A 16,600-nucleotide genomic window follows, 5' to 3' on the forward strand; every position below is an offset into this window, starting at 1 on the left:
AGCCTCTTTTATATATACAACCATCAGGTGTAAGTCAACAAGGTTTTATAAATTTTGCTGGTAGCTTTATACCTAATACGGCACAATCGTCTCATACTCAGCAACAAATCGTCAACACGAATTCTCAAACAGCTGCAATGTCAGCCGCAGCGCAAGGTTATACTGTTATGTTTAATCCGCAATTAACCATGTCAACACAATCACAGAACGCAGCTACTTTGCAGCAACATATTAGCTCGCCTTACATATTGACAAGCCAAAATATACAACAGCAACTACAGATTCCTGCTAAACAATATCACCCATCCTCAGTTTTACAACAAAATTCGGCCGATACTACACATAACCAGCCGTTAGTGAGCCACACAACATCTGGAGCGACAGAAGTTAATTGTGAGTAAAATTAATATTTAATTATTTTTAATTTATTCTTATATTATCTTGCTCTTAAATGTGCTTCAAAAATTGTATTACATTATAAGTTGGCCATACACGTAGAGAAAAACAAGTAGGAAAGTATAGTCGGACATGGCAGACCATATAATACGCTACACCATAAGTATATTTTTAAAATTTTTATTTTTCATAAAGATACTTTTATGTTGAATTTTACCTTTATTCCAATGTATTTAAGCAATTTATTGATAAAAAAGCAAAATTTTCTAAATGAGGCTTTATATAGGTCAAACATGAGCCGGTCCTCGGTGAATTTAGGAAAAGGATTTAGTTTTAAATAACAGTTAGTTTTGTTGGGTTTCATTGCAATACAAATGGTTACAAGTCAATTTATGACGTTTAAGATAGTTTTTTAAGGGGTGTTTGTTTGGGGCCAAGGGTCAAAAAAGAGGCGATCATTACGAAAATCTGCAGTGTCATTTATACTTATATAAAACTTATTTGTGACAATTTTTAGAGGGATAATGGTATATTTTACGTAATTATGGCTTAAATCGGGAGTGTTAAAAATATTGTAGTTTGTTTTATAATTATTCGTTCATCTACTTGTTATAAAAATACTTGTTCAAATTTGTAAAAAATATAATTTCTCATTGTATGTATTTTTATTTTAAATCAAATTGCAAACAAAAACTTTCACTCTTTGTTACAATTCATAGAAACAATACATGAAATATTTTTCTCTGCTAACAGGTTATGGGCCCAGATCCATAACTAGGAAAGAAAATTCATTGTATTTTCGTTATAATTGTTTGCTCGTTATTGATACAAATGGAGGAAATCAAGATCTCTAAACTAGAAGGTTCGAAAGGCTGGACTTTGTGGAAATTCCAAGTAAAGGTGGTGCTGCGTGCAAGCAACCTTTGGGACATAGTTAGTGGAATTGCAAGGAAGCCTGAACAAAATAACACGGAGATAAGTAAATGGATTTCTCAAGATGCCAAAGATCAGAAAATTTTGGTGGTGTCAATGGGTGAAGAACCAATGCTTCATGTTATGAATTGTGATTCAGCAGCCGATATGTGTAGTTTGGAAAATGTATATGAACAGAAATCAGAAACGTCTATACATTTGCTGCAGCAACAGTTTTTTTGGGCATTGGAAGCGTGACTGTCCAAATAGAAATCGCAATAACAGTGATGAAGCATTTATTGTTGAATATTTATTTGTTGGTGCTTCAGAAGAAGATACTAGGTTTGCAGATTCTGGTGCAAATAACCACATGTCTAACAAAAAAGAGTGGTTCCTGAAATATGAACAGTTTCAAAATCCAAGGGGTATTCGAATTGGAAATGGTGAAATTATCCCAGCGGTTGGTAAAGGTGACATATATATTAAAGCTTTTGATGGTAAGGTTTGGAATTCGAAATTCCTGTTAAATGTTCTATACATTCCAAAGATCAAAACGATTTTTAATAAATGCATGTTTGGACAAGTGCCATTTCTTGGAAGCAAATTCAAAAGAATGTGTGTTTAAACGTGATGGTAAAGTGCATCTTAAAGGCCGTAGAGAAAATTCAAGACTTTTTAAGCTCGTAATAAAAGTAGATGAAAATACTGGTAGTTCGAACTTCGCTGTTGAAGTCAATTCTTTACAAATGTAGCATGGAAGAATTTGTCATCAAGGCAAGGAGCATGTCAAAAATTTGTTAGTTAATCAAAATATTAAATATTCTTGTGGTGATTTCTTTTGTGAAAACTGTGTAATGGGTAAGCAACACAAATTACCTTTTGCCGAGAGTATGAACAGAGCAAAAGAACATAATTATCGTTATGTTTACTGTATCAAAGCAAAATCCGATGTCTCTCAAGTAATGTCAAGATTCTTAGATCAAGTGGAAGCCGATACTGGAAAGAAGGTAAAAGCATTAAGATCAGACAATGGTTCGGAGTACGTAAATAAGGAAGTAAGTGACATATTACGAAAATATAAAGTAGTACACCAAAGATCTACACCATACACACCAGAACACAATGGTAGAGCAGAGCGTGATATGAGAACTATAGTAGAAGCAGCTAGATCTATGATGCATAGTAAGGGGCTCAATTTAAGTTACTGTGGAGAGGCGGTAAACAATGTAGTTTTTACTTTAAATAGAACAGGAAAAAGTCCACAAAACAACAAGAACCCATTTGAATTATGGTTCAATAAAGTACCCGATATATCCATTCTTAGAACTTCTGGCTCAGATGCATATGTTCATGTCCCACAAGAAAAACGTAGAAAGTTAGATTCCAACTCTAAGAAAGGCGTATTTGTAGGATATCAAGAAAACTGTAAGGGTTATCGTATCTGGATACCTAGAGAAAATCGTATAGAGATTTCATGCAATGTTATTATTAGAGAAGTTGACAATGTAATACTGCTAGAGATCAATAATTGTAAAAATCATAACATTGAGAGGGAGATTGATCCTATAGAAACAGAAGCTACATTAGTATCTACTGCAGATTCTAATGATGAATTTGAGGATGCTGAAAATGACGTTGTAGAGAATATAGAAAGTTCCAATGTTCATGAGTTAGAAGTACAAAATAATGCAGTTGCTAGTACTGAGGAAATTCCAGGCAGTCGTTATAATTTAAGACCATGAAAGCAAAATGTAGTTAATGAGGCTAACTTTGCATTAGTGCCATGAAGAAATTATTGAATATTAGTTATGTTAATGGATGAATAATTATCGAAACAAAAGTGGAAGTGTTAAAAATATTGTAGTTTATTTTATAATTATTCGTTCATCTACGTGTTATAAAAATACTTGTTCAAATTTGTAAAAAAATATAATTTCTCATTGTATGTATTTTTATTTTAAATCAAATTGAAAATAAAAATTTTCATACTATATTACAATTCATAGAAACAATACACGAAATATTTTTCTCTGCTAACAGGGAGGTACGGTTGTATGAAATAACGGACCGATTTAAGCCATTTTCAATAGGCTTCGTCCTTGTGCAAACACGCTTGGTCTAAATTTCATCAAATTATCTTGAAAATTGCTGCCTGTAACTTGCACACAAGGTTTAAATGGACAGCCAGCCGTACAGACGGACGGACGTGTCTTAATCGACTCAAAAAATGATTCTGAATCGATCGGTATACTTTAAGGTGGGTATTGGACCAATATTTTTGTGTGTTACAAACATTAGCACAAACGTATAATACCCTCACCACTATAGTGGTGTAGAATATAAACATGGTTTCTAAGAAAAACATATTATGGTTAAAATTATGATTGTTGTCAAAACATATTGTGGTTATTGTACTAATTTTTATACCCTTCAACTTCGTGAGAAGGGTATACAAAGTTTGTCATTCCGTTTGTAATTTCTATAATATAATTTTCCGACCCTATAAAGTATATAAATTCTGGATCCTTATAGATAGCAGAGCCGATTAAGCCATGTCCGTCTGTCTGTTGAAATCAGTTTTTAGAGGACCCCAGATATCGGCGAGATCCGAATCTTCAATAATTCTGTTAGACATGCTTTCGAGAAGGTCGCTATTTAAAATCAGCAAAATCGGTCGGTAAATAACGGATATATGAGGAAAAATCCGAGAAAACCTCTGACAATTTCATCAAAAAATGTCATATTTTTCATGCTTAAGCCGATTAAGCCATGTCCGTCTGTCTGTTGAAATCAGTTTTTAGAGGACCCCAGATATCGGCGAGATCCGAATCTTCAATAATTCTGTTAGATATGCTTTCGAGAAGATCGCTATTTAAAATCAGCAAAATCGGTCTCTAAATAACGGATATATGAGTAAAAATCCGAGAAAACCTCTGACAATTTCATCAAAAAATGTTATATTTTTCATGTTTTGTTAAATAAGCAACAACACTGTATATTAGAAAAAGATGTACACGTGTGTGTGGATGTATTAGTTTTTTCAGCTGTGTATATCGTTTTGTATGTTTGGATTTTGTTGGCGTCATTGAGTTGTGTATTTTGTTTTTATACCCTTCACCTTCGTGAGAAGGGTATATATAAGTTTGTCATTCCGTTTGTAATTTCTATATAGTATAATTTTCCGACCCTATAAAGTACATATATTCTTGATCCTTATAGATAGCGGAGTCGATTAAGCCATGTCCGTCTGTCTGTCTGTCTGTCTGTTGAAATCAGTTTTTAGAGGACCCCAGATATCGGCGAGATCCGAATCTTCAATAATTCTATTAGACATGCTTTCGAGAAGATCGCTATTTAAAATCAGCAATGTATTTGGTTTTATTCAGCTGTGTATTTTTTTGTATGTTTGGAATCCAAACATACAAAAAATACACAGCAAAAAAATATAATTTGCATTTTTTGTTAAAATAAAATAATTTTCCCTTTTGTTTTGCAAATATATTTTTTAATGCATAGAAAAAAGTATTTAAAACGTTTTCAATTATATGAGAGTAGATTGTGAGTTATTGTACAATAATTTTTATGCGAATAATGTAAGTTTGAAATTTTAAACTAATACAAATTTTTTCCAAGTGCTTTTTGAAACAATTTTTTTTACGATAAACAAAAACAAAATCTACGTCTCGTCAATGTTTACCAGCAATGAATTAGAGGTCGAAGTCGACCGGCTTCGAGTCGGAGCTTAGCCGCCGCCGAACTATATTTAGTTGCTTGAGCCGCCGCCGAAACATTCGGCTTAAATCGACTCAAATTTTTTTAATGTTTTTATTAACTAGACTGTAAGATCAATTATGTTTAAAATACACTATGGTGAAGGGTATATAAGATTCGGCACAGCCCAATATAGCACTCTTACTTGTTAAATATCAAATTATGATTAAATACAGTTAAATTATATCATTATAATATTTTTTATTATATTGTTATACACCAAATCATTACTACATTATTTTATACAAAGTGATATATTAAAACCAAGTGAGAATTATTTTAACTCAATTTTTGTCGCGTAAAACAACACACACAACAATTAATATGTTTGATATGCGTGTGGCTTATTTTTTGCTGTTCTACCATATTCTACCATATAACTTCCCAGAAAAAAAAAAAACTTCCGAGTAGAATTTACTCCATGGATTTACTGGAAAGACATGAAGAAGTGATGTCATAGAAGGAATGTTCTTTATATTTGATTCCAAATTCTTAACTTCTGAAGTTATTCTCAGGAAGTAGTTTTTATGTTATTAATAAGTGAAATTGTGTCATTATAGAATACGACTAATTTCACTGGAATAACATTAACATAAATAAATTACACAAACTTGTCCATCCACTCCAAAATAAAATTGGTTTAATTCCAAAAATTTCAGTACAAAAAAATATACCTTCAATCAACAAGTAACAGTGCTATATTCGGCTGTGCCTTCACCATTATGTATTTTAAACATATTAGTTTTTATTAACCCAAAATCAAAACAAAACGAACAACAACAACGCTAAACGAAAAAAAAAACAAGTATGAAAGTATAGTTGGACATGACCGACCATATGATATTCTACACCAGTTATGAATATTAAATGTGATATATTTTTTATAATAATTCATTGTTCCGATACATTTAAGCAATTTATGGATGAAAATCGAATTTTCTGAAACAGGCTTTATATGGGGGCAAATATGCACAAAGCCATATAAAGTTTTGTGAATATAATTATATTTATATAATATTTATTTGTGCTGAATTTCATCGCGATGTTTGTGCTTATAAGTTAATTTTGGACATTCAAGAATGGGACTTTGTATGGAAGCTAGTCAAATGAGGCCCGATCTTAATGGAATTTTGCAGAGTAAGGCTTGTATAAAACTAAGTTATGCTGCTTCTTATCGATATACAGGTATATATAACATAATTATGAGCTCAGAAGCCTTTTTAGGGGGATCTGTTGTTTGGGGGCTAGGTGAAATAATGCCCGCTTTTATTCATTTTCAATAGTCGTGTGTGTCAAATTTCATCCAATTATCTTGAAACCTTGCGCATAAGGTTTACATGGACAGCCAGACGGACATAGCTAAACCAACCTACATAAATATACTAACAGAACTCACAAAACAAAATACAAAACTCAATGAAGCCAACAGCATCCAAACATACCCAGCAAGAATAAAACGAAGTACTTCCAAAAGAATTACATTTATCACCACTTCAAAAGTTGCATTAAGTGAATTTTTTTACCTTCTGTGGAAGTGATGTTTATTGACGTTCAAAAAAGCGAAAAGAATCTATTTTTATACCCTACACCACTATAGTGGTATTATGCATTTGTGCTGATGTATACCAGTCGGAACAGAATCACTTTCTGAGTCGTTTTAGCTATGTTCGTCTGTCCATGTAAACCTTGTGCTCAAGCTACAGGTCACAATTTTCAAGATAATATGATGAAATTTGGCATACTCTTTTCTTGGTTCATATTTATAATATTAAATATATAGATCAATTTATATAGTCTTTGCTTTTAACCCCTGAAATAAATATGTCGAAATATAAATCTACATTCAAACTATATACTTCAGAACAACTTTCACAAAATTTACTAAAACCACACATTTTCAAAATTCTTTGAGCTTGAAAGGTAAAAAATTACCTTTAAAATTAGCAACAAAGCAATAAAAACAAGTATGAATGTATAGTCGGGAATTGCCGACTATATGATACCCTACACCAGTTAGTATGTTAAAAAAGTGGATAATTTAAAAAAAAACAAGTAAGAGTTTTATATTCGGCTGTGCCTAATCTTATATACCCTTCACCATAGTGTGTTAAAAAAAATCGGTATCAAAAACTCTTCTCTCAAATCACTTACTTCGGCTGAACATACTTAATTTCATTTTTCTAGATTAAATATTACAGAAAATTCAAAAAGTACTTAAAAAAACCAAAAAATATACCAATAAGTTCACGTTTTCCGGTTCTAACCTAATTCCGACTCTACATACTTAATTTCATGTTTCTAGGTTCAATATTATAGGAAATTCAAAAAGTACCTTTTGCAGAACGAAAAAGTACCAAGAAATTTCTATCGATTTGTTCTCATCAAATCCGGTCTCTACACACTTAATTCCATGTTTCTAAGTTCATTATTATGGAAAACTCAAAAAGCAACTTTTAACAAACTAAAAGTACCAAAAAGTTCACTTTTTCCGGTTCTCACATAATTCCGACTCTACATACTTAATTTTATGTTTCTGATTTCATTATTATAGAAAACTAAAAAAGTACCTTTTGAAAAACGAAAAAGTACCAAAAAATTATATTTTATGTGTTCTCACTTAATTCCAGATCTACATACTTAATTTTATATTCTTAGGTTCAATATTATAGAATATTCAAAACGTACCTTTTGAAAAACGAAAAAGTACCAACAAGTTCCCTTTTATGGGTTCTTTTATGACTTCTAACTTGGGCCAGGCTTCACATACTTAATTTCATGTTTCTTGCCAATAACAACACACTAGTGCTGCTCTCGCACTTCTACTCTTGCTCTGCTGCTCTCGCTCTGTCTTGTTTTTATAAACAGAGTACAATAACAAAATTTACCGTATGATTATGTATTTTGTTTTTGTTATACCCTTCACCTTCGTGAGAAGGGTATATATAAGTTTGTCATTCCGTTTGTAATTTCTATAATATAATTTTCCGACCCTATAAAGTATATATATTCTGGATCCATATAGATAGCGGAGTCGATTTAGCCATGTCCGTCTGTTTGTCTGTATGTTGAAATCAGTTTTCAGAAGACCCCAGACATCTGTGAGATCCGAATTTTCAATAATTCTATCGGAAATACATCGAATAGAACGCTATTTAAAATCAGTCCATTTTGGTTTCTTCTTTATAAACACAAATTAAAGAATGAACATGACGTTACGTTACGTTGTTATTGGCTAGAAACATGAAATTAAGTACGTAGAGCCCGGATTAGACGGGAAGACATTGAAGGGGACTTTTTAGTACTTTTTCGTTCTACATAAGGTACTTTTTTGAATTTTTTATAGTATTGAACCTAGAAACATGAAATTAAGAAAGTAGGACCTCGACTAGGTAAGAACCTATAAAAAAGGACTTTTTGTTACTTTTCCGTTCTACAAAAGGTACTTTTTGAATTCTTTATAATATTGAACCTAGAAACATGAAATTTAGAATGTAGGACCTTGACTAGGTAAGAACCTATAAAGAGAGACTTTTTGGTACTTTTTCGTTCTACAAAATGTACTTTTTGAATTTTCTATAATATTGAACCTAGAAACATGAAATTTAGCATGTAGGACCTTGACTATGTAAGAACCTATAAAAAGAGACTTTTTGGTACTCTTTCGTTCTACAAAAGGTACTTTTTGAACTTTCTATAATATTGAACTTAAAAACATGAAATTAAGTATGTAGAGCCAGGATAAAAGGGGACTTTTTGGTACTTTTTCATTCTACAAAAGGTACCTTTTGAATTTTCTATAATATTGAACCTAGAAACATGAAATTGAGCATGTAGAGCCAATGTCTGGAGTCCTCTAAAAACTGATTTCAACAAACATACAGACAGACAACCAGACGGTCTAGAACCAATATTTTTGGGTGTTACAAACATCAGCACAAACGCATAATACCCTCCCCACTACAGTGGTGTATATTAATACTTAAGATTTCGGATTTTTAATCGTTTTCTCCATTAAAGCATGATGAACTCTTCAAAGCATTTGAAAAAGTACTTCACTTAAATTAAGAGAGCTAAAGTCAAAATACACTTTACGTACGTTAAGTCTAATGAAAAAGTAAGATGCAATTCCATCCGTATTTCAAAAAAAGATAATAAAAGTAGTTGGATTTATATTTTTTGTGTTTACACTATTGGTATAAAACAATAACGAAGTAAAATGGGAAAATTTTCTCACTTTTTTTGAGTTCATATAAAAATACATCCTTGATCTAATGCGACGAAGAGAGCCATACGAATGTCAAATTTTCCATCATTATTTTGCTCACTGTAGTAATGTTTCATTACTTATCGTGGGTGTGGACCTTATGAAAAACACGAAACTCCCCTTTTTACCCATTTTAATTTAATTTTTCGTCTTCTCAAGTATTTTCATATTTCCGAAAAAGTGTCTAAACTACACATAATTACCCGTTAGGTTTGAATTACTCATATGCCTATTTCACCCCCTGCTCCTTATCCAACTTTCGCAACGAATCTTTCCCAATACATATTTCTGACACTTTAAAAGCTTTAGGACAAACTAAAACTTTTTAAGGGTAAAAACAAAACTTTTGCACGTTTTCATCATTTCTGCCTTTTTTACCCGTTTTGACCAAACTTTCACAACGGAAATTTGCTAATAAAATTTTCTTATACTATGTACATACCGTTGTTAGATCACCAAAATATTATTTTGCTGATATTTTCTGAACATTTTACTGAAAACGTTGTGAGATGTGACAACCATGTATCAAGGCTTTTACACTTTAAATAACTAACTCGAAAATAATTTCGATAATATACAAAAATCAGTTTTCAAGCACAAAAGTACCGATTTTTTCGCCACTTTCCCAAATTTTGTAACCGTTTTGTTCCAACTTTCACAACGCAACTTTGCTAATACAATTTTTTCTGACATTTTAGAATGCTAAATCGAAAATATTTTGGCATTAAAATAGCCAAAAAAGTACCAACTTTTCCGTTTTTTACCGCTTCTAGTAAAGTTTTCGGAAAGTTAAATAGCCTATTGACGCTTCCAGATAATATATCTTTCTGTTTTGAAGAAGAAAATGAAAAGATCGGATATCCTGTCAGGAATCTCTGGAACAGTTTCTATTGAGCCTGGAACTTTCATTTCATTAGTTTGACATCAATTCCTGCTTAAATAATTCAAGTAACACCTCAAGTTTTCTCACGCTTTGTTAGCACCACTGGATTCAGTGTACTCGAATTAGATTAACGCGCTTAAGAACTAATTCAAGCGCATTAACACCTATTTTAGACTATGCCTTTTGAGTCAGGGACATCAGTCATGACTTACGAGCTTGTAGGCAAAGAGGGAAAGAAGAAATAGTGTTGCAAACAGCACGGAATGTAATTTGAAGGGTCTTTTCGACATAGCTTTGTCAAACTTACGTAATTTTGGTAGTTGCTTTATTCTGCTCTCACAGCATAAAAATCGTGTGGGATACATGTTAAGTGTTGCCACTTCTAATAATTTAATTGTTTTAATCAGGGATGGAAAAAGAGATTTTGTATCAAAAAATATTTCAGAGAGTACTTTTTTGGATCTCAAAGTACTTAGGTTAGGTTGATAGGAGGATGTGTACTACATCAAATCCGAAGAAATGCACTCTTTATCATGAAAAAAGGAACTGAATGAATTATTTTTCAGTGTTCAGAAACTCAGTTCCTTGAACGTAATTTCTAAGAATCTTCCAATCAGTGTTAGTCAGGAATATTATTTCCGGAATAACATCACTTCCAAGATACTTGGATCTAACTTTGACGAATGCCTGGCAGTGGCAAAGAAAGTGCTCCAGAGTTTCACTGTCCTCTTCACATGCTCTACATACGTCTGAACCCGAACGTCCAATTTTGCATAAATGTCCTGAGTTTGTCCACTCAGAATACGTACTATCATACTAACTTCAGACTTGCTCATTTTGAGGAGATTTTTCGTCTTGCTCTCATCAGTGTCCCCCATAGGATTTTCGTGGTTCTACCCCAAGAGGTCTTATGGGATTCCCTCATTTTTAGTTCAGCTTTTGTTGCGTGGAATGGTTTTGCGTTCGTCAGTTCCCTTTAAAGCTATTACATTCGCTCTTTCGTTACCGACTACTCTCGAGTGGGCTGGTACCCATATGATGTTATAAAGTTATATGTCTCGAAAAGGGACAAAAATTGCGATTTCTCAAAACTCAGGACATAATATCTCAGATTCCAGATGTGATGGAGAAAATATGAAGTAATATTCGAACTCAGCGAATAATCTTATAGAAGCGTCTAACATAGTCTCAGGGTTTCAACTATTTTAACATTTTGTCTGATGATATTGAAGAGAAACATCTACTAAAGTTATAGAGTACTTTAGTAGATGTTTCCTACAACTTTTATTTGATGCATTTTCGAGAATAAGTGCCAAAAAAATTAAAAGTATGTATTTTAAATTTTAAAGAAACTTTTATCCCCATATTCTAATTCTCTTGTTATTTCAAAACGATTTATTGAAAGTTCCCATACAAAAAAAATTTTTTAACAGACAGATTTACTACCGGTTAAACGATAATCGGATAATCAAAAAGTACCATCGTACCAATTTTGCCATCCCTGATTGAAATTTTGCTCGAAATTTGGTCGAAAGATCGGTATATTGCCGTTATCAGTAGATGTATTTAAAACTTTTTCAGTTCAAAATCTTCTTAAAAATTAATTTTATAGATAATTTAACATTTCAAAGAATTTTTATTCATTGTTTCTTATTTTTTTAAGAAAAAATGAAAGTAGTACCTCCAATTTAGATGTATGGTGCTATACGGCCAATAAAGTGATGATAAAATTAATTTTATCATTAAAAAACAAAGTAAAAAGGATATTTTTATATATAAAATATAATTTCTAATTAAAATCTAATTAATTCTAAATAAAATCAACAAAAAAAACAAGTAAGAGCGCTATATTCGGCTGTGCCAAATCTTATATACCCTTTACCATAGTGTATTTTAAACATATTAGTTTTATATATTTTTCCCTACTACATTATTATTACGCCAAAAGCAAAACAAAATGAACAACAACAGAGCTAAACGGAATAAAAAACAAAATACACATGGCATCTAAACCAACAAACATCTAAACATACATAACGAAAAACACAGAAAAACAAAAACAAAATAAACCAGTATGAATTTATAGTCGGACATTGCCGACCATATGATACCCTACACCAGACAGTATGTTAAAATTTTGAATTTTTTTAAATAAAGCATTTAATTTGTTTTATTGTGGAATAGTTTTACTTATTGTTGACTAAAAAAAAGATTTTCTGCAAGAGGGCTCATAGGGGAGAAGGGGTAAATATGGGCCTATCCTTATAAATTTTGGTAGATGAATTTACGAAGGGAAGTCTGTGTGGGGGATAGGGTCAAATGAGGCCCGATCACAATAAAAATTGGTATTGTCAATTATTGTTCTATAAAACTAATTTTTGCTGATTTTCGTTGACATTAAAAAACATTTAACGTACTTATGAGCCTAAAGGCCCGATTCGGGGGGTACGGTTGTATGGGGGCTAGGAGAAATAATAGACTGATTTCAACCATTTTCAATAGCGATCGTCCTTGAACCAAAAAAAGAGTATGTGCCAAATTTCATCAAATTATCTTGAAAATTGCGACCTGTAGCGTGCGCACAAGGTTTACATGGACACAGAGACAGCGATCTTCTCGAAAGCATGAAGATTCGGATCTCGCCGATATCTGGGGTCCTCTAAAAACTGATTTCAACAAACACACAGACGGACATAGCTTAATCAACTCCTCTACATATAAGGATCCAGAATATATATACTTTATGGGGTCGGAAAATTATATTATAGAAATTACAAACGGGATGACAAACTTATATATACTTATATTCTCACGAAGGTGAAGGGTATAATAATGGAAAAATTCGATCTAAAAAATAATTTTAATGGGGATATGAATATGAATAGTTTTTTTTTTAATTTTTTGTAATAAATAACATACTAATCTTTTTTACCGTTTTTAACGACCTACCACAACTACACGCAGAGAAAAAATATAGTTGTGGTAACCATAATGTAAGAGCAACATATTATGGTTAGAATTATGGTTAAATTTAAAACATATTATGATCATTATTAGTATAATAGCCTATCATATTGTGATTAAATATAGTCCGAAAACACAAAACTTCCAAGCACTGATATTCCCATAAAAAATATATATCCACACTTTCAAGCCAATATAAACACAATATAATTTTTTTTAATTATTACTTTTTTAAGTACCCTATTATATTTTTAGATAGTATTTATTTTTCACAATTTTTTTAACACTGCATTTGATTAACAATTTATTTAATCCGATCTAGTACGGATAAACTAGATCGGATTGATATAAAAATGGCGATACCAATATATGTTTAATAGTAAACGTATTTTACTTATATCTTAAACATTATATGCATAAACGTGTAAAATCCATTTAATGATTATTTGATAGTTTAAATAATGATTATTTGATAGTTTAAATAATGAAATGAATATAATATGTTTACATAATTATCATTATTTATTTATTGTAAAAATAACTATTTTTCAGAGCATCATTCTCAAATTTATAATTGTCATAAACATATAAATGTTTTCAGTAACTAAAATTGTTGAAGTTCAATAAAAATAACAATTGTTTTGTTATGACAACAAATTATTGTTACAAAAAACATAGAATATTTTTCCTAACCATGCCGAACCATGTTTTTTCTCTGCGGGTATAAACAAAAAAGTGTAATATATTTCAAATTTGTCTACTTTTGTTATAACTAGAAGTACTTTAAAGAAAACTTCAATAAGGGGATGCATTTGTTTTGGCCAATACTGTATGTGATATACTTACTATTTTCTTATTTTTCAGCAATATGGGTCACACAGAAATTAAAATAAAATGAGATAGAGCTGAGTGACATACATATTGTCTTAATTTAGTACATATCTAAAGTTAACGTTTTATTTATAACTTTTAAAATTGGTTTTCATATTTTATATTAGATTAAAAAAATTATTAAAGAATATAAATGCGTTTTATTACATTAAAAAAGCATTATTAAAAGAGTTTTAGTAACGTATAAGCAGAATATATTCAATAATGCCTAATGTAGGAGCATTTATGAAGAGCATACTTAAAGCGCAGATTTAATAAAATATAAAGTACATAATATAAGTGGAACTAGTTGCTGTTAAATAAACGCTTTTTGGATTCAAAACTTATTGCTTCTAAGTGGCAAATCTCAAACAAAAATCATGTACTTTTAATGTGCAAGTGATTTCGGATTACAGTCGTCCTTACAAAATTCCTTCCAGGCAAGCAGTATTGATTGCTGGGATAATAATAAATATATATAATGCAGGGTCAACTTATCCGTTCTATGAATAAATTACAACATCAGTTCTGTATAAGTTTGCTTTGTTATGATATATCTATGTAAAAATTGCAAATATCTTATTCGCAGTGTCCTTTCCAACTAAATATAACTATATAAAAAAGATTTCCTAACATTTCGGTTAACCAGCGATTTTTTTGTTCTCGGTTAACCGCCAAACCGGTTTCTTCAAAAGTCGGCTTTTATAGACGCTAAGTCCTGTGTTATAGCTGCCATTTTATAATTCTTAATGTATTGTTTTAAATATTTTTTAAACTAAATATTGTGTTCATATTTTTAAGTACATGTTTTCTAAATTTATAAAAAAACGTTACTAAATTTCTTTAAATTACATAATTTTTTAATAATAGCTGTAAATTTTAGATCTTTTTGTAGTAATGTATTTTTTAGTAAGTAAATAATTTAAATAAGCTAACATTTGGAAAAATTAATTACTATCGAATAAAATAAAGATTAAAACCAGGGATGGCAAAATTGGTACGATGGTACTTTTTTTGATATTATTTGATGTGTCTTTATAAGATAAAAAATTGTTCTCAATTTCAGTTTTTTTAAACTTTGTTAAAAAGTTTGTAAAAATTCAATCGATATTTCTTACAGATTGGCTGCACCTGCTATTTGAACTCGGCGGATTTCGGGAAAATCGCATTTTCGTAATATTTTAGAGAATACGTATTAATTTTTTACTGTTGTACATTTTAAATAAAGTATTTTCCAAGTTCAAAAAGGAGCAAACTTTTTTACTAAATGGAAAAAAAGTTTTTTTGGAGCACTCTAACGTACATATATACCTACTTTTTTTTTCTTAAAAGTATTTATTGCCAAAAATGTATTGTGAACAAAAATATGAAATTAAGAAAACCAAATCAACGAATATTTTATCCTAATTTTACGCAAAACTAAAACACAAAATGGTAGCCAAATTGTACAGTGCTGCCAAGTAAGACAAAACCAGCACAATTGTTAATGTAGGTTTATTGTTAAGGTTAAAGTGTGATTTACCTATTGTGCGCATTAAAACCAAAATAGGAATTTTTATGAAGTGTAAGTCTATAAGAAAATAGTTCATATTAGCCATAGCAGCGAAGTTTTTCCTGAGCTATAGCAATTTGAGTTCATCCATAAATTAACACAATAACTAAATTTTCCCATGGTATATTTATTTTCAGATGTAACCAGTATACTACCATCAAATTCCACAACAACATTAACGCAACAACAGACGTCTCTGCCTAATATTACCAATGCAGTTTCCCACACAATTGTACAGCAAGTTATGCCGCAAACAATGACTTCTGTAGCTTATCCTTACAATACACAGACTGAAGTTAATCTACCTGATTCAACTATTTCACCACCTACTCAAGATAATTCATCAATACATCATAAGTAAAATGTGCTAAATAAAAAAGAAATGCGTGCGTGCCTTGACACTACTCAGAAATACAAAAATAAATCAACGTCTTAGATGTATGGATGGATAGATGGATGTATATAAACCCCACTCCGACGACCGCTATAATATAACCAATTATGATGTGTGGCAAACATTTGTTTTAATTTTTTTCGTTTTTAGATAAATTTTTATAGAATATGTATCAGGTCTTATAAACAAAATGTTTCCCATATAATTTTCATATGCCTGCATGTCCACATGTATATCGTCATCTATATATAAGCAGAATCAAGAAGGTAAAACATGATATATATTAGTTGAAAACTTGTACTTCTCTACATTTTATTAAATATTTATTAGTTTAATTATGAATACATAATACCGTGCAATATATAGAAGTTTTTTTAATTATAATTGGTTTTATTTTTGACCTTGGATGACAAATAATGATTATGTCTCTGTCAAGTTTTAACTTAAAGAGATATGATCTGGGCTAGGGATCGTGTTTTATATTTTTAAAGTAAATAATCATTATTTTAAGTTTTTCATACCATAGTGAATAATCCTTATTTTGTGCGTTAAATTTCTTGCTCTGAAAATATTTCTTTTAGTTTTAGCTTAAAA

General features: G+C 30.8%; 1 protein-coding gene across 1 annotated transcript; it reads left to right on the plus strand.

Moving 5' to 3' along the window:
- The first annotated feature begins 6 nt into the window (after nucleotides 1-6).
- Nucleotides 7-16,390, plus strand: LOC111688626. The gene is made up of 2 exons (XM_023451129.2): nucleotides 7-393; nucleotides 15,750-16,390. Exons 1-2 carry the CDS (start codon nucleotides 138-140, stop codon nucleotides 15,971-15,973), a joined length of 480 nt encoding a protein of 159 aa, XP_023306897.2. The 5' UTR covers nucleotides 7-137; the 3' UTR covers nucleotides 15,974-16,390.
- The last annotated feature ends 210 nt before the right edge of the window (nucleotides 16,391-16,600 follow it).

Source organism: Lucilia cuprina, chromosome X, assembly GCF_022045245.1.
Source record: "Lucilia cuprina isolate Lc7/37 chromosome X, ASM2204524v1, whole genome shotgun sequence".
Lineage (NCBI taxonomy): Eukaryota > Metazoa > Arthropoda > Insecta > Diptera > Calliphoridae > Lucilia > Lucilia cuprina.